Raw genomic sequence first — 25,253 nt, 5'->3', positions numbered from 1 at the left:
GTAATTATTTGCAGTGCACTGTATCAGCGCTCAGTGTGCGTGCAGGCAATTGCGATTGTGTCTGTCATAAAAAATTATCCCAACCCGAAACATTTCAACTCTCCAGTCCACGTTTGTAGAAGTATTTAAATAAGTGCATTGTTGTGTGAACATGTATCTGACTAACACTTGGAACGTTAATAAAAAGATTGGATCATAATTGTTTTTCAGAAAAGGCACAAACTGGCACATAAAAACTGATCAGAATGCAGGAAAATGAATGTGAGGTGTCCAAATTCTTCTGGTGGAGATCCCTCAGATCCGCCATAACCTGTCTGTGAAAAATATTAAACGCCAAGTTGTTGTTTTTTTCTTCGAAAGACGCCATGGCCATGCTCACTTCGGGGTTAGCCAACAAAAATACATACTTTTGGTTCCTCTCTGTTGTGGAGCAAGTTGAGTTTCAGAAGTTGAAAAATAATCAGTTTTTAATTCTTACGTTTTAACACTATTTTCTGCTTGTATATCTTTTTCTCAAAGCAATATCACACTTGAGGCCCAGATGTAGTAATGGATATCAGCACTGCTGTGATTATTATCAGCATAAGGCCACAGTGATGATTCAGTAAATCATTCTCTCTATTAAATAAGAGAAAAAACCCTAAAACCAGCTTACATGGTGTCATTCATTTGAAGAATAAACGCATTAATTGCTTGAATGATTCATTACAGACGTTTTTGCAGGATCCTAATGAGGAGCTGTGTGCTCGGTCAGGGAACATTGGAAGAATATGCATTTGTTGTAATGTTTTCTTTACTTTAATATGAAGCGGGTTATCATGCAAAGGTAGGATTTAACAGTAATACCCTCTTCTTCCTTTCTAGTTTTTATATGCGCATCATTATCTTCTTCTTTGAAAGTTGAAGAATCAAATCGTTGGTCTTAAAATTGTCAATGTGTTCAGACCTGGAACGACGTCAAACCTGGATCAGGACATAAAAAACAAACACAGAGATCTCATGTCCACAACTAAAACTACATTAACTATCAATTAATTAAAATAAACTGACCATTTAAATGTGTGCATTGAACTGATTATCAACATCCTTAAAGAAAAAGAATAAAACTAACACAGATGGCTACATAATTAGGCTACACTGAAATCACAATCAGCTTAATAAGAGCTAGCCTGGTGGCTAGCACGCAGGCCCCACATAAAGAGGCTGCAGTCCTCCAAGTGGACGGTTCAAATCTGACCTGTTGCTCCTTTCCCGCCTGTCATTCTCCACTCTCTCCCCCCAATTTCTGGCATGTTGCACTTCCGAAATTGTTCAAATATATCTTTATCATTTCATCCACGACTTCCTGGATTGAAAGAACTCACCTAAATAAAGGCATAATAAGTCCCTCCCTGAAAAAAATAAAAATAAAAAACACCTTTAAAAAAGGGAAGGTGTTTAAATCTTGTGACTGTTAAAAAACATGTCACAGATGCAACATGTACTGTTTTAGCAACTTCCTGAAACGCTCCTTGAAAGCAGCTAAAACTCAGGGAAAGAACATTAAGTTATATCTTCCTGTTTACTGTCATTTTAATGAATTTTCCTCGGACTGTGATTTTTCCTTTCAGACACCCATGATGCAGTTTTACGGTTCAACGCTGCACCTACAGAGGGATACGAGAGAGACGTGGGAAACAAAACCACAATTCGAATCATCAACTCACAGGTGAGTGAGCGAGAGTGTGGTGTGATGCATAATAATAAATGATTCATATAACTCAAGGAAGCTGCGGCACGATGTGACACACATGTAAGACTAGTGGAGAAGCATATGATGGAAATAGAAATGATTCATGACTTTGATCCAGTTATTAAGTTCATCCATTCAATCCATTGCTTGACTAAAACAAGAAGGACTGGAATTTCGAGCATTTGGTAAATTTTGGTTCTCGGCTTGGAATGAGGAAGTAAAATAAATCCATGGCAAACGTAGCTTGAGTCTATAAAAAGGTGACTGATTGAGTGAGTGATTCATTTTGATTGGTATGATTTTGAGAATTCAAAAAGATAATTGTCGGTATCTTTTTGTGGTATCTGTAAAGAATGCCTTTGCTTTCCATCAATCCGATCTCTGACTTGGTGCTTTTTATTGTGGTCCAATTCCTACTGTGAGTTCCTAAATCAGATATCTGGGTGGTTTTGGCATACTGCAGATCTCACATCTGCTCGCACATACTGCACCTGCATACTGCATACTGCACCTTGGCCATCAGTACACTCTACTTTTAAAGTAGGCGGTTTGAAAACAACCACTGACATGGAAAGCAAAACAAAAACACAGCCCAGTCAGAGGATGTAACAGGTTATCGTATCAATAACTGTAGACATTTCTTTAACAAGGTGTTATCGCCACTCTCTGTGTGCAGCTCAGCTCTAGATACTGAGGGAAACAGGCAGACTGACTTCACCCACAGGCTTATAAATCTCTGCCATATCATCTCTGACGTTTACTGTTTAAATGTTATTTTCACATACAAAACGTACTGAATCTCATTTGTTTTATCTCTACAGTTAAAGGCTGTTATATGTCAGACCATTTCTTGGCCTGTAGCAGTAGCTTTGTCTCCACTGGTTGACTGACAACTTTGAGACTACAAGTTGTTTTTCCCCTACCAACAAATAATCCTTTCCGCCCCCTAAAAATCACAAATTGCGTTTTTTTTTTACACTTTTACTTTGTGTAGATTGAAAGATATTTTTAAAGTCTTAATCGCTAAGTTCAGTTTCATAATAGGCAGGTTTCTTTTCTTTGCTCGGAGCCATGCTCACTGTCTCCTCAGTCTTGTTACGCTAAGCTGACTGACAGCATTTTGGGTCTATATGACGTTTCCGAGAGTTAGTTTAAAGATAGTTTTTAATATATTGAAAATGTTACTTTTCACTGAAAGTTTTTTAATCTCATGTTGCACACTTTCTTTGCAGATTTTAGACAACCCTCGACACCAGTTTAACTCGAGCTCCATCTACAAGAATGTTACTCTGGTGGCCTGGGACCCTGCACCTTATACGGTCAACCTACATAAGGTGTGTTTGTTTGTTTTCTGTATTACACAAGCCACACATGCCACCACTTCCTGTAGTAACTGAAAGGATGTAAAATATAAATTCTAATGATGGATATGTAACCAGAATAATGCATAGGAGCATTATCTAATGCAAGTGTTTATAAGTTGACTCTATTCTCTCCTTCGCTCCCCCTCCTCTTCTTCTTTGTTCCATCTTTTAATTACAATTTGAAAGGCCCGCTGCCACAATTAATACAATTGTATAGACTCCTGTAAAGGCTGGAGCATTCAGGATAATACCCGGAAAACCACAACTAGCAATAGGAATTGATTAGCATGCTGCACGTAATTTCCCTCAGAGCGTGTTGAATTATTTGGCAAATGTCTATGATGCCAGAATATTAAAAACGTCCTTGTCTGTTCCCATTGATTTACTTCCAACATTTTTTTTTTTTTTTTTAACAAGTTAATAATAGAGGCCCTTGTCTTTTGAAATTAGGTGACCTTTTGTTCTCTGCAAGAGCAGGGGGGTGTTGTTGTCCAGCACGGTCCTCTCAAATTACACAACATGATGCTGACATATTCAGCTAAAGCCATTTTTCCCTCCATTCACTTTAATGGCTCATTTAATCCAAGAGTAATCCATATAAAGGTTAATTAGATCAATAACCAGTACACATATGTATGTTGCACACTGCACATGCTTCTTGATTCACAACAAGCTTGAACTGAATAAAACCAACAGTTTAATACAAAAGGAAGGCAAAGGATAAGAAATGGATTCTTACATAGGACATGATGAAGCTACTAAATGCCTGCAATGCACCTACTCTAAACTGTATCTGGTACAGTTTCATATATAATTTAGTTTATTTTAGGAAATACATTTTATATATAAATATAGATTTTGGAAAGTTCTGCAGAATCTCCAACAGTCCGAGAACTATGAAGAAGTTCCTGTGGTAGAAAAATGGCTGAACTTGTACCACTGTCACAGCCTGTGGCTAAGGCAGTACCTCTGAACTTTATCTTTACTTTATATGATCAGGTGGTTTGTGATAAAATATGACTTCCTGCTTTCTTCAACAGGTAAATGTCCCTAGATGTAAATCTCTGCTGTGGGAAATGTTAAAAATGACAGCATGCTGTTTACCATTTGGGCTGACACCTACTCTGCAGCAGCAACTTAAAGCATTCAAAAAGATTAAACAGAAATCTCTTCACTGATTGTCTTACCGACCATCATTGGTCATAACAGGAAATCTATATTCATTTCAATATGTTTCTAACCAACTAAAAACTCATCAAAGTAGCTTTGAAGCAAAAAACAATCCAGCGTGTTTTTTTCAGTTCCCACAGTGTGTTACCTTTTGTTCATTATAGCTGAGCTATCATACTTGTAATGACACATTTAAAAAACTATTTATGATTTCAGTCAGACTGTGCCTGCACATTGCATTTATTCAGTTGGGAAAACTGTCTTGCTATATGAAAGTCAAGGTCATTCATAATTCAGGTCTGTTATAATGTGGCTCTATTGAAAAGTGCAGTATTCGTCAGGTTTGTCTTGCTTCATGAAAAAAACAGCAAATGAAAGTTAATTAAGCCTCTTCTGTATCTCATCTAGACGCAGAAATGTTTTTGCGATATCTCACAGAATAAACACAGCGTAATGGTGCAATGAAAATGGATGAATTATAGGATGATGCGTTTTGTTCCTTTGGTCCATCCTAACAGACCTTTGTTAGCATCAACCATTATATCATCATGTTTATAGATTGATGCATTGTATTGCATTCAAGAGCACAGAGGCATTGGACAATAACGTGGAAGTATAATATCCATTCTATAGCTTCTCACTTTGTTGATGGATAACATCTCTCTTTGTGGCTCCAACAAAGACAAGACATCTCACAGTAAAAGCCCTGAACCCCGCCCAAGGAGAGATAAGTAGAAATGAGTACATCTTGAATAATGATAAATGATCTCTTTTAGTTTTGTTCATCCATGACTATAAATGAAGCTCTCATGATACAAATGATTTGTTGGACTGCAGCTGTCTTTCAGTATCATCCAGCCAGCAGGCAGCTCTGCCTCATTCATTACACAGATATAGTTCAGTGTTGTTTATAACAGACAGCCCTTCTCGATGTACCGTACAGCATGTTAAATCTCTTTTGATGATTTCTGTCAGAGGCTCACAACTTCCCCATCTGCTTTGATAACCCTGACATGCTTGTTGTCTTTTTTTTCTTTTTTTGTTGTTGTTGGAAATATTCAAGCAAACAGAAGTGTTGAATATGAAAAAACTCTCCTCGAGACTGATTGGCTTTACTGAACAATTGACAGATTCCAAAAACCCTTTGATTTGATAAGAAACACATTCTCCGGGCTGTGTGTTTGAATATATCTATATCATATATATCTATAGTGGCAACTCAGCATGAACAGATTTACTTAAGGCCCCCAAAGCAACAGCTAAACCTAAACCTAATACGTTTTGACACCATCTAATGTACATAATGTTTCCATATTCTTCCGTTAAACATAATTAAAGCCAAAATACTTGTTTAAAGGGGTTGGTAAAGTCCACAGCTGATGAGATTCTTGCATCAGCTCGAAGCAGACTCTCATGGTTGAATAAAGCACAATGACTGAATGTGGTGAAGATTGCTGCAGATGCCGAATATGTCAACCAAAAGTGTCGTCAGTCATTATTTCTTTACTTCTAACAACTATCACAGCAGTATTCAGGTTCAGGATACACTTACCTTTATGTGTATTTTCATTTTAAAATTCGAGCCATGCCCCACCTGTCAACATGACGGATTCTGGGTTTATGACCTCTTCAGCAGCCAGTCAGTAGGGGTCTTTTGGCTTCTCTTACAAGAGGATGGTGTGTCATCCATCTTTTTATACAATCTACAGTATGTGTGACACAGGGATTTCTTCATGGTTTGTTTTTCACCACACATCTCCTGCTGCTGCACAATAAAAAAAACATTATCTAAGTTAGCTTGGTTTGCTGTTATTCTTAAAGAACAGTTTTTCCTGGTAATTCAGTAAAGATGATAAACGAAGAGGTGGCTAGGTAAAAAATAAAGATAATTTGTTGTAATAACTGATTGCCAATGAATTGACAGCCTCCTCTTCCACAGAAGGAGAACAGAACAAAAGGGCAGTGGAGAGGGGCCAAAGGTATAGAGACAAACATTTACCACAGAAGAAAAAATTGGAGGGGCTCTGAACTACAACCTAATATAGTCTTATGTTTGGAAATTCTTCCACATTCAAATATCAACCTTTACCAGGAAGATGCTCTGTAATTTTACAATCAAGACAGACCTTGAAAGATAAAGGTGCATAAATAACCCTGCCCCATACACCCAAAGAGGAAAATCCTTTTACGTTGGGTAAAAAAATTGTGACAACATCTACACAAAGTTGACGCCACTTCTGTGGTGCGTGAATATACATTATGGTGAAATAAGGATGTGTATTTAGTTATATAACAATCACTTTGTACTTGCTCTTTTGTATGCCCACTGTGTATGTCATAAATTATTTAGGGTAACAATAAGAACAGTGCAAAGCCAAAGTAGCTGTATAACCAAACAGCATGACACAGAACAAATAGATGTAAAAAAAAAAAACGAAGACAGCTTGAATTGCTTTTCTTTTACAGGTGAGGTTTGAATAAAACATCAGTGAGTGTTTATATGGAGGTGCCACAAGAGAGCCATGTATCTTTCTTGTCAGTACCTTGAATTTTCCATAAGAAATATTCTCCATCTCAGCTAGACTGGATCTGTCAGATATTTTGAGATTATGCACAAGTAAGGAAATTTGTTTTTGTAGCTTTGATGAAAATAACTGTCCACCCGATCGGAGTTCAGTTCATCAGAAACATGAGAGAAGCATGAGAGTGAAAGCAGCTATTCTCCCTGACTTCTCAATATATTTGTGCTACTTTTTTTTTTTTTTTTTTACAAAGATACTGTTTTTTTTTTTTGATAGAGCAGCGATGGAGAGACAGGAAAGGTAGGGGGTGACCTGTCCCTGAATTAGGACCCAAACCACAAGGAGCAGATCCTCCATAGTGTGGCTTTCAAAATGGTTCTAATGTAGAAATGGGACAACAGCCTTGTCGTATTTAATTCTGCTTGTCTATAATTCAGTATAATACTGGCCACACATTCAAGTTAGGTAACAATAAGTACAAAAAATGTCTTTGTAGAAAACATAGTGCTTGCTCCCTTTACCGATAATTGCATTTTTCCATTTGAATCTGTTTGCATTATTAATGATGAAAGTCTGAAAGATGTAATTGAAATTCACATGAAACAGAATCTGTTGATTCTCAACTCTCTGTGGTTTTACTTCTCTCTTCTTCAGTGGTATGCCAATCCAGACTACAACCTGTTCGGACCATATGTGGAGCACCGAAAGCTCCATCCTGACCAGCCCTTCTACATCCTCCACCCCAGCTATGTGTGGAGACTTTGGGACTTGATACAGGGCAACACTCAGGAGAACATCCAGCCCAATCCTCCCTCGTCTGGCTTCATAGGTGAGTACACACACGTACGTACTTACATACGTGCATACATACAGTACAGTCAGTATGGATGCAGAGTGTGTCGATTCTCTGCACTTCCCTTTGTACTCTTATCTCGCTGTTTCCCTCCGGCTCTCGGAGGAGATATAGGCACACAGACACCATGCGTTTGAATACATGATGACATTTTTATCTCTGCACCCTGCATCGTGCCATTATCAGCTATGCAGCAGGGCTGTGCATTGTACTCCCTAGCGGTACGTCTGTGCAGGAGGGGCAGCAGAAATGTGACCAATGTAAGCTCATCTGAGAAACTCTCCTGCTTGTCAATATCCACTTCATGTTTATTTGCAGCAGTTTATCATTTTCAGACGTTTCAATTTGCTTTTTTCCTGCACACAGACAAATAACATAAAGCATCCAATTATGGTCTGTAAAATTAGTTTATCTTAGAATGACAGAAAATTACTCTCATGTATCATCTTGTATCTTGGTATGTTGATTATGCTAGCAAAGAATCATTTCAGTTGTCACAGTGATGTTTGGTGCTTAAGTTTATTAATGCACCACAATATACCCGCTTCTTTCTAGTCTTTGAACGTACCCCTTTTCTCGTTCACTAGAAAATGATGTTATTGTGAACATAATGGCAATACAAAAATTAAAGCACACCACCAATGTTACAAAGAGAGTGCTTAATGCTTCTCAGAGATATATCCATTCAAACGTGGACACGTCAAATTTGCTAGTGATTTTCAAACTAAACTAGATCTATGTAAACAGAATTCTAAATAAAGCATCTTCACAGAATGAGCAGAGCAGAATGGTAAGTCCATGGATTGGTCCTGATTTGATCTTCAGGAGCTGAACTTGTCTTCCATCAAACATGTCGACTTGCTCTGAAGATTTTTGATTTTTTTTCTGAATCGATTTTAAATCTTAGAGGAGAATAATCTCTCATGAATCGATTTTTTTCCCTCCTCTAATAACTATTAAACTATATCTTGGTACTTTGGTATAAATCAGTCACTGGCTTGAATATAAGTCATATTGAAATTGAAAGTTAAACAAACAAACTGGCTTGAATGTCTGCATGTTCCTTGCATGAGTTTTTCCTGTCCTAACTTGTCATGTTTCGTGAGACTACACAGACTGTACATTCAGCTGCCCGCCAACAAATTCTGCTACATGCTGAATAGATCGATTTTTACTCGGCTGTTTGAAAGGATCAACCATGTTTAAAGGTCAAACAATCCCCCACACTCTTGTTAATGACGTCTGTTCAGAAACTGTGAACAGACTTATTATTATTAATAATTTAGTTCGGAGTCATAGGAGTGAAAAGCATTAACACACTTTATTTGTTTTATCTGTAACTTTTGTTTAAATGGACTCAAATAAGTGTGCTTAACCTCTAAAAGAACAAGAGCGTTTCTTTTGTTGCTTAGGAAATAAGTAAGTGCAAAAACGGGGTCCTGAGTTGCCATGGGTACAGGTTCAACAAAGGATGCTGGGTAATTGTTTGTCTTCACAGACATACAGATATGGGAACAAAGGGGAGGAAATACTCTGTGCTGAATACTACATTACAGGGTTCTTTCTAAAGAAGGGTTCCCTTCACAATCACAAATATAAACTGGATCAGTTTATTCAAGATCAGATGCATTTTGTTTATCTCTGTTATTGGTTGAATGCTGTTTTTAGTTATAAAATACATATTACTTGTCTCTCATGTTTAACTTAATTAAAACAGTTTTCAAAGTAAACTATTTGGCATTGAGGAGCAGGTATGCACGTTTACACTATATCATGTGAAGTAAAAGTTTTAAAGCATCTCAGAGCCAATGAATAATAAATAACATTATAATAGTCAGGAATGAAAGTGTACATATCAAATGATGTCCCAAAAATGTGTTTATCATAAAAAAGGGTCTTTGAAATGTACAAAAAATGTGGCTTTAGACCATCAAATCTTCTTGGTTATAAAATTCTCTTTTCTCTTGAGTCCTTTATTTCATGTAGTTTTCATATCATTGTCCAAAGAACCTGTAGCATATATTAAAACACAGCAGCAAAACACCAGGTGTCCACAGCAATGACATTTATTATTAAAACAAAGTAAACCAACAGTATTACACAATGATATGACGACATGTCGCTGAGAATCACTCAGGGGTTTTAGCATCCATTCACTGCTGGAGCCGACTCCACCCAGCTTCCAGATAAGCTTAATTCAGATAGTCTTAACAGTCACTTGACATCACCACCCTGCTGTAAGAGGGTCAGCCAGTGCTGTTTAACAGCAAGATATTTCAACTTGAGGGAGCCCGGACCGGTACTTCACAATGCGTTGTGAGTGTGGCATCCTCTCCTTGTTCCTGGTCTTGAAAGCTGTGGACCAGGTGGAGAGGCACTCTGACACCACAGGTGACCTGTTTGTGACAAAGCTGTGCAGATGTGTTCAGGAAGCCTTTTTTTCATATATATACAGTATATATATCCCTTTACTTAGCTGCAAGAGTCTTTTACGGCATCTCCTCAAACACTGATGTCTTTGTGACTCATTCATTTTCTTTAGTGCATCTCATAGTCAAACATCCCAGATGGCATTCCCTTCAGGTGCTGGGAAACTACAAGTTGAAATATGAGCATTTGGTGACCCATTTCCACTTTATTTTTATTTTTATTTTTATTTTTTACATTTTCTTAAAACTCATTGGAGCCCGACTGGTCCATGTACCCCACAATCTGAAAGCTTAACATGTCTCTTGCATCAAAGTGAGGTGTTATTAGTTGATTGAGTCTCCATGTTTTCTTACTCTGATCAGATCGAAATGGATTGAACAAAGAAACATGCAACAAAATCATGCATCATCACAGACTAAAAGTATAGCATTTGTAACTATATACACATTGGTTGTACACAAAGTTGTGCTACATACAACAGAGAAGCACAGGTGTTAGAGGAAAAAGACAAAGTTTAAATCATGAGCACATCAAACCACTTACACGCTGATTGAAGAAGCACAGATGATTATCAAGCGTAGGCATTTACCGCAGCACAATGACAAAGTGAGTGAACAGCAACAGAAAATAGGCACTAGGTTTTTTATGCTTTAGAAAATATGGTTGAAAAGACTAAATCAGGACGTAGTTTCCCAGCTGGAATTTTGACAACAAAAATATATACAGTATATTGGAAGGTTATTGAATTAACATTTTGAAAAACTTAAAGAAATTTGGCAAATTATGAAATTCAGGAAACTTGTACTTTTTTGGAAATATAATTTTTTAAACATTAAAACCTTGACTGAAATTCTAACGAGAGAAATTGTGCTTTGTTGGTGATGACACTGATGCTCAAAAAAATGATACAAACTAAATATTACTCTCTGCTAGAAAAATAATGAAAGGTTGAGTGACATTTTATGACCAAATGAAGATATCGTCATTCTGTACTTAAAAACAGGGCCTCCCAATTGAAAAGAAGAGAAATGGATAATATTCTAGACACGAACAGGCAAACGTTACGTGTAGCTCCTTTAGACACTCTAGTACATTGTTGCACAAAGTACGACCCACAAATACATGGTTTTCGAGTTTCAAACTGTTTTCCACTTAAGAACTGGGCTGGCCTGGACAGAGGCTCAGACTAAACCCTTCAAATACCTTTTTGGATAAACTGGAAGCCGCTTGAAAGAGAGGCCTTATCGCCAAATATCAGTGCTTGGCTTCACATTGTGGCTTAATGGGAGCAAATCTCTAAAGCCCAAATCCCAAAAACCATGTGGAAAGTTTCCCTTGGAGTTGGAGGCTGTTCTTAACGTTATAATGTTCAGAGTATCCTCAAACCTTTGGCCATAGATTGTTGAAAAAAAGATTTTTAGTACTTCTGTGTCTTGTACCTTTTAAACCAAAACTAGATAAAATGGAATAGACACAAAAATATTTTCTGTACAAACACAAGCTCACACATAATTAACATTTACTGTAAGCACATAATTTAATCCACATTCTCCAGTAGTTCCCATTGCAAGTGTAGGAGTCCTTCTGACTGTATCTCCTGCGTGGTCATGTGGTGTTTATCCCAGCTCAGTTGTGGACTTAACAGGGTTTGTGTGCTTGGTGTTGGGGGTGCTGCTGAACTGGTTGAGAGCATCCGTGGAGATCTGGGCAGTGCAGGCCACCGTGTTGCTATACACCCTGCGGTTCAGTGGAATCACGGTGGTCTTGGAGGGCATGGAGATGTTGCCGTTCTCTGCTGACCAGTGATCGCAGTGAAACAGTATCAGAAAACACCTGTAGAACTGAGAAAGAGATAGTGGGAATATGAGACAGATAATCCAACTAAGACTTTCCTGGATTTATCAGATAGATTGACTATTCATTTTATAAAAAAAGACAACATGACAGCACCCGAAAAGTGAAGCCAAAACAGGAACTCATATTTTAGATTGGTCCAAACCCTTGAAAAGGGTTGACAAAACATATTATTAGTTAATTGTTGTGGACTCTTAATCTATTGTGACTGTTTTTGTGTTTTAGAGTGCCATTTTTCTTAAGTGTCCCCTTAAGTTAAATTCATAATTTTAGATTTTAAACTTAAGCTAACTGTTCGGTAAGCGCCTTGATTGACAGCTCTGTTGACAAATCCTGCCACATTCTCTACCTGATTAGCAGAGTTGCGAGGGAACCTTTAGAGGAATTGTAAATACAATACAAGAGTCACTGAACCTTATATACGTAGCTTTGACTGTCTGCTTTAGTGATGTTTTAGCTTCATTTTTGAACAAAAGGAGGAGGCGTAGACATTTCCTCCATTTTATATACACAATCAGAATGACCTTGGTTTGCCACACTCAAAGACACATCTTGAGTTTGATTAGGTTGGAATCATGCTGTAGTGTACTTTTGTGTTAGCCCCGTTTAACTGGTAGCACCACTTGAGGAGAGGAAAGATACCCCTAATGGTTTGTTGCAATGAAACGAAAGAGCTACTAACACGTCGTGGTTGTTTTGACCTTTGCAGCCACTAAACCCAACGGTTGAGAATGTCTGAGAGCTGCTCCAACACATACTGGTTATGCTCTCTCTTTGTTTCCTAAATGTTCAGAGGAATAAGTAATAATACAAATGCTTTATTTTTTCTGTATTATTCTTATTCTTGTCCTTCAGTATTCGATTCGACAAATTAATGAAGTCTGTGCCAACACTGACTGGCCATTGTGGGGATTCTGATGGCTCACTGGGAAGAAAGTAGTGTCAGTCACAAAGGAAATGAAATAGTCAATGTTTTTTACATCTGTGTTCTGAAGGCTAAAAAAAATACCGTAAACAGGTCTAATGCAAATCGCAATATTGAGATTTTATTAATAATTTTTGATAATTATGATAAGTGAACTGCACTAATTAAACACATTCTTAATCTTCATGCTATTTGTCCATTCACATACATCCCTACACACTCTGTTCACACACTGGCAGCAGAGGTGCACCAGGCTATTATCCAAACTCATTCATACACATAATCACACACTGAAAGCTCAGCCATCGGGAGTCATTTGGGGCTATTATCTCTGATCTTCTAAATAAAAGACTACCTGTTTTCCCAAAAAATATTATTATTTCTAGAGAGTAGAACACACACTATGAAGCACTGGCTTTAGCAAAGCAATGAATTACGAAATAACCCAACATGCTCACACATTTTGTTGGGAGGATTTCACTCCCTTGTTTGTTGTGATTGTAATGATACTAGAGAGCAACAGTGGAAAAAAAAGAGGACAGTTGTGAGTCGAATAGTAATTCTCAGTTGTTTTTCATTATCAGAGAGAAAATGAAAAACAGAAACCATGCAATGCCAGGTGGAATGAAAAACAACAAACGGTAGCAGAATATATACGAGCTTGCTCTGGTGTATGTGTCTGCACGTAGCCTATTGTATGAAAGGAACCATGCTGAGGCAGGCAGACTTACTGTCTTCATGTATTATGTATTCAGATCTATTTTTATCCTTATCCAACACGATTTGCTGAGGGTGCATGCTCTCTACATTTACACTGTAAAAAAAATCACATCCGCACCCAGGTCCTTGACATTTGACTCTCTATAGATCCAGGGGAGATTACATGATTTATGTTTTCAATTAAGGTGCTTGTGAAGCAGCTACTGGGGAAGATTTTTACCTCCTTACTTTACGTATTCAGATTTCCCCATCTGAGAGAATTTATCAGCTTACATATGCATTTGTAATGTATGTACATTCATTTTAACTCTGAGGACCATGTTGTTTTATTCATTTTTGTATGAAAAAAAAGGGAAAGAAAAATGTCATCAAGCAAAGTGCAGCCCAACTTACTTCATTTGGTTATTTGCTATATGAACGACTAATGCTTTTTTCTTTTTTTTAACTTTAACTATGTTGTAGTTGAGCTTCTGACAGTAACTGAGCTCGGAATGTTTTTGCACATATACATTACATTTTTTTATTGATTGTCTGTCTGTCTGTCTGTCTGTCTGTCTGTCTGTCTGTCTGTCTGTCTGTCTCTCTCTCTCTCTCTTGTGCAATGCAGGCATCCTCCTGATGATGGCACTTTGCGAGGAGGTTCATGTGTACGAGTACATTCCTTCTATGAGGCAGACTGACCTGTGCCACTACCACGAGCGTTATTACGACGCCGCCTGTACACTGGGTGCCTACCATCCGCTCCTGTACGAGAAGAGCCTGATCCAGCGGATTAACACAGGCCCTGAGAGGGACCTGAGGAGGAGGGGACGGGTCACTCTTCCAGGCTTGAGCACCGTGAACTGTGACATCTGAGATATGAAAACTGACCCTATGAGCCCGGACACACAAACACACTACGGCCTTTTTCTGGCTGACTAAGGGAGAGGTGCAATAAAGCCACAGGAGACATGTAGGCTGGAGCTTACACGTTTGAAATGAGACCCATGAAGAACATAAGCCATATCCCTCCAGGGGGGGATCAACATGGAGAACTTGTCTTCATTAAGATGGATTACCTGACCACAGACAGGCAGGAAAAGCCTCCAAGACAGGGCTGAAAAAGACGTTTCTCCTCTGCTTTTGCTGAGCCACGTTAGCTGTGGAGTTGACTAGGGTAGCAACAGATCAGTGGTTTTAGATAGGCAAGTGAATCTTCAATAACTGGATGTGATTTAATGGTGTACTCTGTATTTTTATTAGAAAGGGTGGTTCTCCACTTAAAGGAAATACCACAGATCAATGGTGGATATTTGTGATTTTTGTTCCCCTTTTTTACTGGTCTAAAAGGGTTGTGAATAAAAAGAGAAGTCATCCGTGTTGAATGTGAGAAATGAAACGTGCTGAAACGCATAGATTAAAAAGACATGGAGAAGAAGGCATACATGAGAGAAGTGAAGCTCTTAGCAGTCATATTACTGTTCATGTCATTGATTTGCATAGAGCGCTCCCTGTTTGACATTCCTCTGATATCTCTGTCAGAAGTTATTTTCTTGTTGTCATGAGGGGTTATTTTAAAACAAAACTGAATCACTAAATCACTCTCCTGTGCATGTGAACCTGCCAGCTAACTTCCGGTACCATTTATTGTCAGGCGTTCTGTCTATGTTTGAAAATTAAAAAAAAAAACTGACAGAAAAGAAGAGAGAAGGACAGCTAAACTTTTTTGGGTTCGCCACATGTACAGTTAAGGGTCAAGGAGCCTTCCTGTGCTCACAGCTAATCAATCAAAATAAATGGGGCCAAAACGGATCTTCGGTGCTTAGAACAGCCGTGACCCTGTGCCTAGTGGTCAACTGAACACTTTCCTCGGGTTGCCTTGTGCCTGTTCGGATAAATGCAGTAAGAAACTGTGGCAGTACTGCAGTAATGAGGAGTTTTAACTGCTGTGGGAGCTGTGTAGTAGCAGTTGATATTGCTGAAATGAGCTGTATCAGGGGATTCTCAGCTCTGTATCAGCAACCAGCATCCCCCATTTTTGACCGCCAGTTTGCTCTTTATTGAATGTAATTTTAACCGCTGTCTGCAATGACCAAACCCTCCCCCTCTGAAGCTCCGCACTGCAGTGGCGTCTGCATATGTGCAGGGTTATTCTTTGGTCATGTAACAGCATTAAGCTCATTTCCTACATTTATATGTCTCATATTTCCTAGATCCTCTAATAGCGACATGCACCTGTCTGCAGCTCAGAGTGGAGACAATAATAGAAGAGGATTTGAAACTGGTAATGTCATCAAAATTGCTTTTGTCTCCAGCAAGGATGATGTTCATGTTTACAGCGAGAGAAACATCTTCAGCAAGCTGTGAAGGGTTATTAGCTCGGCGTGGAGAGGAGAGGAGGGCTGGTTGTGATTTCTACTGTAGGTGTTCAGTCAGACAAATCTTGCCTCCGAAAGAAGATTTTTACTGCTAAGTGTGCTTTTCTACAAAATGTTCTCGTGCCAATGGCTGTGGTTTGGTATAGGATGTGAAAAGTAGTCAGAGAAATGTTTCTTTGAATAGTCAGTATGTTAAGATGAGCTTGTAGTAGTTTCTGGCGTTCAGTTGAACTTGATGTTGATGAGAAGGGCTGGGTATCATCATATACAAACATGTTTCTGTTTTCAATGAAGGAACCTGTTTGTTTTTTGTTTTTTTTATTAAGTCACCACTCAATTATAGAAAAGAGAAAGCATAAGACCAAGTATTTGGTTCAAATTTCGAGATAGATAGGGCTGTATATATAAAATAAACAGTTTTACCCTGATATGCTGTGACATAGTGAGTAAAAAAATCTGTTAGTAAGATGTAAGATTATTAGGCAGAAATTTGGCTGAACTTAGTCAAACAAAGTCAATCTCAAAATCGTAATAACATATATATATATATATAAAATATATATTATTTCCGAAGATTGAATTGAGTAGGGTTACATTGCTTATAGTGAGGTAGACCCACTGTAATAAAGCATCTACTGAGTGTATGTTTTGATGAAAATAACTGGATTGAAATGATGAATTCATTTTGTGACATACATGTATTGTAGTATTTCATCACATTGATGCAAAGTCCTGAAGATTTAATTTAACCATGAAGCAATTCTCATTGATTGATTTGCATTTGCCTTGGTAAAAATTGGATAAAAGTATCTCTAACAGTATGAGCTCAGATTATTTATATATATATATATATATATATATATATAGTAATGGTAGTAATTTGTCAGATTCTAATGCGACATGTTTTTTGCTGAGATTGCAAACAGTAGTTCAGATTGATGCCCAGCCCCGGCTTCAGAAAGTGTGTTTTGCATGTTATTAGAAGTCCTGGAACAAGGAAACCTTGTAAAGTCATCTGCAGTTAAAAGACTGTACCAGACAATTAGTTTGTAGAAGAAGATTTTTTGAAAGCTTAAGGAGATTATTTTATTTGGGATAACACAGGTTCCCAGCTCTGCTGTAGGTTTTCTCTGTTGAAATAAACAATCATATATACAATTGCTTGATTGTAACACACTGAAGGTGTATACCCCCCTGAACATATTATCCATGTACATTTCAAATAACTTTGATTACTTTCCAATGCACAGAGCATGCAAATCAGTATCAGGGCCAATAGTCTTCAACTGTGTGTTCTGTACTGTGCTGCAAGAGGACACCATTGTCATTAATGTTTTGAGAGGAGATCCTGATGTAATTTTTTTGTTTTCTTAACTTGAGTGGTGTTTTGCAGATTGTAGTTTATGCTTGTGGGCAGTAAAATCCCATCAAGCTGAGTTGCAGCTAATTGTAGTTTCCTGGGAGCACTTGAGAAAGTCTTCAGAGTTTTCATTTTCACATCTTAAGATTGTGCCAAATTTCATCGCTCGATTCATTTAAGAAGTTTTAAAAAAAGGAGAGTCAGGGGGACTCAAAGTAATAGCAGGACTTTTGAGGTGCTATTGCTTTTTTGGGACTCTTAAAATGGAACTTAATGTCTTACTCTTTTTCTCTCTTAAACAACAATTACATTTACGTCAGTAAATACAGGACATACTTCCCTGACACATGACGTCTACTTTTTTTGTTTTCCCCAAGGCTAAACAGGGAGATGAGGAAATATTTGAAAAGACTCTACTTCCTTTCCTTCCCCTATCTGTTCTTTACTTTCAAGGCCTATTTTTTCATGTCTGTTATTTACTCAGTATGTGGTAATTGCTGCACCACTTTGCCTCCTGAGGATTGTTAAACATTTAAGATACTCCTGCAGTTGTCTTACAGTACTCCTAAAAAGAAGAAGGGAAAACAGAAGCATCTGCAACTGGAGAGAATATGAGTGAAGGTCGTCCTGCTTCAATCCCAGCAGCCTTAGGGTGTCTGTCTTGAGTTTGTTGATTTGTGAATTCTCTTCTTCTTACACTTGAATCGATATTTAAATAGACCATTTGTATGATTTCAGCTGTTGTAATTTGACTTTTTTTACCATGTAAATAAAGGTGTTGTATATGTCAAGCGTCTGACTCACTTGTTTGTTCATGAGGATGTAGATGAGAGGGTTGATGACGGTGCTGCTCTTGGCGAGCAGTGAAGGCACCACGCTGGCCACAGGACTGATGATGCTTGGCGGTCCGAACGTTGCCATCATGGCCACGACACCGTAAGGCATCCAGCACAGCAGGTAACATGCAGCTGTGGTCAGAACCATGAACAGAATGTGGTACTCTCTCTTCCGCGCGGCCGTCTTTCTGATCTTGCCAACCTGTGAAGGGAGACAGAGAAGGAGCAGAACGTAAAGCTGAGATCTTTTCACATCTAACATCCGGAGTTCTGGAGTGCTCCTTTCTTTTAATAGAATGGAGTCAGGACAACTCTCATTCATATCCATCATTCTGAGGCTAAAACTTTTCATTCAAACGATTTAAACCTTGAACACTTGAAGAGAAGTGTCGTGTTTTATAAAGATTTCAATGAGAACCCTCTTTGATTCAGTGATGCGTAGGTTTATAGAGCTGCATTGATGCTCCTTTTATTGATGTACGTCAATAAACTGTGACATGCTGTCTCTTCACTTGTATATTTAGTTAATGTGTACTTGCAAATTAGAGACAGAGTAGGGAGGGAAATCCCTTCACCGTCTTAGGAAAATAATAATAATAACATATTACTGAATATTGTCATTGTATCAATCAATGGTTTGACCTATGTAAGTGTGTGAGTGCTTACTGCTGCCCCGCTCGTTCTGTCATAGTCACGCACTGCACGCCTAACACCATTTATTTAAAGTGTGTCAGAGTCCTGTTCTTAGACTAAAGCCCCGTTTCCACTAAGCGGTTAAGTTCGGTTTGTCTTGGTACTGCACGCATTTTATGCCGTTTCCATAGACTTAAACCGGGAAAGATTTTAGAGAAATTAGTGACCTGTATCGTCCTACTTTTTGTTACCTTCCTGTTGGGGTGCCAAGTATATCGATCCGATCCTAAAAGGTGGAGCAAGGTTGGCTGTGCAAACGCAAACAGGGTCAGGCTTTACTTAACCACACCATACCAAACTGTACTGATCCATAGCGGACCGCTATGGTGGAAAAGGGGCTTAAAAGGTGCAGATTAGGATTTTGCAATCGACACCTACGTTAAGTAGAAAACATTCTCGTTCACCTGTCTCTTTAAAAAAAGTATTTTTATATTACCTATCAAGCTTGATCTGAATTTAAATCCAATATAAAAGTACCCCACAATCATTTCCTGATCACTGCAAGCCCTAACCCTCGCTGTTCCTGTACCCCTTTATTATATAGATTAAAGGATTAGCTTCAGAAATATTCAGAGATTGTGATAGATAGCTCACAAAGACTCTCGAAAGCCCACTGAACACAACACTTTTATATAATTGAGACTCCTCCTCGCACATTTAATGAAAAAGTTCTAAGCAGAGGTTGAGTCATGCCAGCTGAACTTCTGATCACAGAGGAGTTCGTTACTCATGCAGGGTAACCTCAGTGCAGAACAGTTTTATTTATAACCAACTTGAATGTATAATTTTTCTCTTTAAGCATGAATGCGGCGACGGTCATCATCTTCTTGTCAGTGGTTCATTTCTGCAACAGATAATTACCACCGAGAGGTCTGATGTCAGAGGGGGGGTTGAGGTGGCCTGTAGCTACGCTTGTTCACCCTCAGAAATGTAGTTTTGTGTGCCAGATCCATTCAGGTATTGTAAAAAAAAAAAACAAAGGTACCAACTCTCTTGTATTAATTACTTTCCACTCTTCTAGGCCCAAAACGTTTACTCTTACTTTTGTGGAGCGCAGCTACTTTGTTCCCACACTTTTACTTTTTAGATGCATTTTCTTCACTCTGGGGATATTTTATAAATATAAACCCCACTTGGATTAACATTAGAGGAATGTATTCCTTGTTTGCAGTTTGCAGAGTAGAATCAGATTTAATTACTAAATACTGATAAAGTTTTACATTTCTTTATGGCTTTTTATATCCTCTTCAACAAGATACATATTTTTTATCCTTTTACCACAACTGAGCCTTATTTTTATATAAGTCCTTATATTATTTTACTCATTTATTTATTGATTGAGTCTGTTTAATATTAAATAATTACAACAATGTATTTCATATATTTAACTTTATACAATATGTTACTTTAATGTCTTTTATGTGCAAACATTCAAGTTGCCCCCATAGGGAATAATATACCGTAAATTCCGGACTATAAGCCGCTACTTTTTTCTCACACTTCGAGCACTGCGGCTTCTACTCCGGTGCGGCTAATGCATGGATTTTTTATGGGGGACAATGAGCTTCTGCCGCAAAAACATTTGACTTCGTCACGTCGGATCTTAATATCAGTCATTTTGCGCTTCATGCACGCACCCTCATGATGGAAAACACACGGAGAAATGCATATGATGCAGCTTTCAAGTTAAAGGCGATCGACCTGGCTGTCAAAGAAGCTAACAGAGCTGCTGCACGTTAAGATGACACTGACAGCGACAACAGAGACTGAGAAAGTGAGTAATGAAGTCATTCTGAGGCAGTGAATGGATGGACTTTTTCTTGTGAAATATATTACGGTCATCTTTTTCATCAGCCGTGTTACAGACACCGTCGGCTAGGCTTCGTATTGTAACGGTTCATGTTGTAAAGTCAGTAGTTGATAATGTGTTCATAATTCCGATTATGTGGAGAGTCAGTGAATGCACCAGCGAGAACGTGTTGAGTGGCTGTATGAGAGAACGCTGGGGGAGAGAGTTGGATTGTTACGGCAAGTTATGTGTTGCTCTCTGCTGTAAACGGCGTGGTCACGGCCGACAGTGATCGGGTTATTAAGAGTTATTATTTGAACGCTCTCGTCGTCCTTTAACGTCCGTACGGACGCTACAGTATTTGCGGATGTTACCGGTAGCCTACATCTGTGTAAATGCTCTATAACAAAGCTGTTGTTATAGCGTGGACACCTGCGGCTTATAATCAAGTGCGGCTTATATATGTACAAATACATTTATTTACTTATTTTTAGCCGGTGCGGCTTATATCCAGGTGCGCTCAATAGTACGGAATTTACGGTAGTTGTCTGAGCTGAATTGAGAAGACAAGGATCTGAAAAGGATCAAGGTGGGCTGCTTTATAGCAGTGCCATCAATGGCCAACTTGAAAATGGCAGCAGTATAGAGAATTTGTATCAACTGCAATTAACAAAGCTGGTGTGCAAACGGCAGTTTCCTGAGGGTCCACTTGAAACTCACCTCCCGGTCGTTGAATGGTCCATGTTCCCAGCAGTATTAAACATGTTCACAGGTTTTGGTCCCTATGGTTCATGTATGTTATTAATTCACACTGTAAATAGGATGATGTTTTTATATAATTAGTCACCTTTGATCTTATGAAGGCTAAAAGTTAGGTATACAATTATAGGCAATTATAGTGGTAGCTGATCTAAATGACAGCTGTTTTCCAGGCCAAAGGCTCACATCAGTTTCACATCGTTGCCTCCCTGTAGATTGATCAATAGTAAGTTTGTACGGCAGTATGGCATCCACGGTCACTGAGCTTCAGAAACCATTTGGTGATGTCACAGAGAGTACATCCGTGTTTTATCTTAAAGCAGAGCTAATTTTGCAGTCAATCGGCAAATTGCCATCAGCTGCTCCGTTGTGACTCATTGAGCAGCTGGCTGGCTTGCAGACACATCTCAACATAGCTCTGCTGATATATTCATTCATTGACATCTCTCTCCACCAACACAACCTCCTCTAAATGTGCTGAACGTTTGCTGTTTTATTTTTTTATTGTAATTGTGTTAAAGATCGCTAAAAGGTTTTTTCAATGCACACTGACAGTTACAATAAAATTCCCTTCTATCAACAAACATAGCAAGAAACTGTAAACAAATTTGATCATTTTCTTCTCCTGCAACACTGCAACCTTGGAAGACGCCCACTTGAAGTGTTGTACTCAGTCTGTTTGAGTGCTTTTAGATTCTTTGTGGATGGACTTTTAAATGCATTTCACACTAAAAGGAGAAGATTTCCACCAAGTATAATTTCACTAATAGTGAAATCTAAAAAAGGACAGAATCTTTGTGGATGGTAAAAAAACAGGAGGAACTATAGACAGACATACCATTATCAACCTATGTACGTATCTACATTTCTCTACTGAACCAGTTATAGGCTGACATCAATAAAACACAAGGATGTGAAGGCCAGCTTTAGCAGCCAAAGCTGAACAGGATGTCCAAGAAGCAGAGAAATCCCTTTAATGCTCCTGATATTTCTACAGGATAATAAAATATGATCTCTTTTAAACATGTATATTAAATATCTCATAATATTACAGTGAATGTCTGGAATCCATTTGAGTGTCTGCACCTGGATAGATTAGTGGGACTCACATATTCATACAAGTTTTATCTTATAGAAAGAAAACAAATGTCCTCCTTGTTTGCTTTGTGGTCAGGTGTGTTTACTTTAAATGAAAAGTTCCTGCTTGACGTCATCAGAAAAAACGAAATCTTTCCCTGTATATAATGCTCGTTCCATAATCACAAAGCACTGCCAGCATGGGACTGACAGTTAAAAACAGTTTGCGGCAAATGACGCACATTCAGTTTGCTCACAGTGCCTCTCAGCCTTTCTATGGATGAAAAAAACTTAATTCAAGTCAAAAATAGAAGTATGAATATGTGATCTTTTGGGTTATGTAACCTTAGGTTATTTCCACTTTACTGTGAATGACAGACACGTTTGTCCCGTTGTTTATCTGTATGACCTGACATTAAAGCACTACCTTATCTATTGGTAAAACTGCAGTATGCAAATTATTATTACACTCTGCCAGCTAATGTGATATGAGTAGAGGTGCCTTAAAAGATTCAGGAAAAAAAGGTTGTGAAACCAATTAAGACAATGGGGCCCAGACAGAGCTAATTATGGGTGAAGGACAGTTTGCGAGAGCTGCTTATGGACATAAGAAGGTCACAACAAACAGAGGATATGAATTATTTACGACCGTCCAGCAGTCAGAGGAAACTGCTCGAGGAAACCCCCTGAAAAAATGAAATATTTGTTCTCATGTTGAGTTTGATAGCAGTACCAGCACTATTTCCTCTCCGCATTCTCTATTTCTGTGCTGTGCAGTGGTCCTCCAATCATCTTTATTTGTGCAGCACTTCAAAGACTGATGTCCAATTGTCGGCGTGGCTTTAGGCTTTGTCACAGCAGCTCAGCTTTGTGAGGCTTAATGCCCTGCACTGCGAACCCCCCTCTGCTCTCACGAATATATCAGCGAGAGTGCAAGTAAATCTCTCCAAGAACTAAACAAAACTCAGTGTTCCCATCGGTGCAATGGATACTCATCGATATATAATAAGTATGAAGAACAGGATTTGCTGACAAAATTCCTACGAGTCCCTCTTTACCTCTTCTTGTCTCTACAGTTGGGTCCATTCACAGGGCTAAGAATCAACCATAGTGGTCTCTTGTTGTTGTTTTGTTTTAGAGATAAAGTGCATAAATGTTGTTTAAGATATTGATTGCTTTAAGACTAAGATTTACTTTATTGATCTTCACAAGGTGAAATTCTGTTTTGTTTTTTACTGTTAAGTAGTAACACAGACAGGCTGAAATATACACGTGCATAAACAGGATCCTATGGACATGCACTAATGGAGTGATGTCAGAGTGACAGCGCTCAGCAGGGGCTCCTGAGCTGATTGGGGGGGGGGGGGGGGGGGGGGGGGTGAGCTCAAGGGCACCTTTCCAGCTAACAGACCAATTTCCAGACCAACCCAAGTCCCTACAGACTGAACTACTGCCGCCCAGGGAATTCTAGGACAACTCTTGAAATACACGACTTTGGCCTTTAAATTTCCCTTTTTTTAAGTATGTAACCATCCAACCATTATCTATAACACGTGAGTATGAGTAAAGTCCTCAATGCACACCACTGCACCACAGTTTAACCAAAAATACAAAAAAACAAAGTAGCTTTTTTTAAATTTATGTGTGAAAACCACTTTTCAGATTTCTTTTGGTCTGTAAAATGGGTAGAAAAAAAGGTTAACGATGATTTCTGATTATCCGACTAAAAGAATGTATCTATTTAGAACAAAGGGTATAGTGGTGCATGATGCTTCTTTGGCCAAAAATGAGTATTACAACAATTACCTGTTAAATTATGAGCCAGTTCCTGGCAAACCTTGTGCCACTTATCAAAACCTTTCCTCAATGCTTTCGAACCATTTAGAGAAGATGAAGCACTTTCATTTCATTTAAGATTTTAACAAACTTATAAGCCAAGCAGGGGACTCCTGCACAGCTTTTAATGAGCATGGTGAAAGTCTTAAGGGTCTAAACTGAACTGAGGAGAGTAAAAACTTTGTCGGACCAACACGTTTCGGCTTGTTGCCTTTATCAGGGTCATCCTAAAAGTGCCACCACCACACTGGAATAACAATATACTTGTTAAATTATATATATATATATATATATATATATATATATATATATATATTCATGTTTTGGCCTCTCCAAAGGTATTCTGTTCCTTAGTTTCCTTTAAAGTTGAACTGCCTCAGGCTTACAAAAGCAACAACCTCTATGTAACACTTCAGGGAACTTTGCAGGGTTTAACACGTTTGCACTATGAAAATGTAAAAACATTTTTAGAATACTGAGTATAGAGCTGTTACTTTCAAAAGCAAAGTTCAAGCTACCACATCTTATCTTAAAGATATAATAAAATAATGTAAAATACTGTGTGTCTAAGGTAACCATTTTATTTGTATGTCTATGAGCATGGGATCTGGGATCTCTGTCTGCTAGCTTCATTGCATTCTAGTCAGCCAACTGATGTGAGGAGGTTGGCTATAACTTATGTGATATTTGTATTTGTGATCTATGGACTGTCAACCAACATGACATATACTGTTGATGCATGTACACAGCTTTCACAATTCATCAAACTTTAGATGTCGTGTTGATGCCACACTATCATATTGTGTCATCCTTCACCATCGACACTTCTATCTGTCAGGTGTCTGAGATTGGTGTGTGGAGAAGTTGAAGTTTTCAACATGACTGACAGCCAATCTTTCGCCTTTCCCAAGAAGAAGCACGCGTGTCATTCAGGTCTAAAGGAGACATTTGGGAGGCTTGTAGAGTTTTGTAGATG

General features: G+C 38.4%; 2 protein-coding genes across 2 annotated transcripts in view; one reads left to right on the top strand and one right to left on the bottom strand.

Moving 5' to 3' along the window:
- Nucleotides 1-14,960, top strand: part of st6gal2a (ST6 beta-galactosamide alpha-2,6-sialyltranferase 2a) — a 47,845-nt gene extending 32,885 nt beyond the window's left edge. Inside the window, exons 4-7 of the mRNA XM_079357254.1 lie at nt 1,611-1,708; nt 2,965-3,066; nt 7,443-7,617; nt 14,178-14,960. Of these exons, the coding sequence (XP_079213380.1) occupies nt 1,611-1,708; nt 2,965-3,066; nt 7,443-7,617; nt 14,178-14,425 (623 nt within the window). The 3' untranslated portion in view covers nt 14,426-14,960. The remainder of the gene's footprint in view (nt 1-1,610; nt 1,709-2,964; nt 3,067-7,442; nt 7,618-14,177) is intronic.
- Nucleotides 10,276-25,253, bottom strand: part of tmtops2b (teleost multiple tissue opsin 2b) — a 32,463-nt gene continuing 17,485 nt past the window's right edge. Inside the window, exons 3-4 of the mRNA XM_079357269.1 lie at nt 18,092-18,325; nt 10,276-11,912 (exon numbers count right to left, since the gene is read on the bottom strand). Of these exons, the coding sequence (XP_079213395.1) occupies nt 11,688-11,912; nt 18,092-18,325 (459 nt within the window). The 3' untranslated portion in view covers nt 10,276-11,687. The remainder of the gene's footprint in view (nt 11,913-18,091; nt 18,326-25,253) is intronic.

This window comes from Symphodus melops, assembly GCF_947650265.1.
Source record: "Symphodus melops genome assembly, chromosome: 12".
Lineage (NCBI taxonomy): Eukaryota > Metazoa > Chordata > Actinopteri > Labriformes > Labridae > Symphodus > Symphodus melops.
This window is presented reverse-complemented; position numbering and strand designations above follow the sequence as displayed.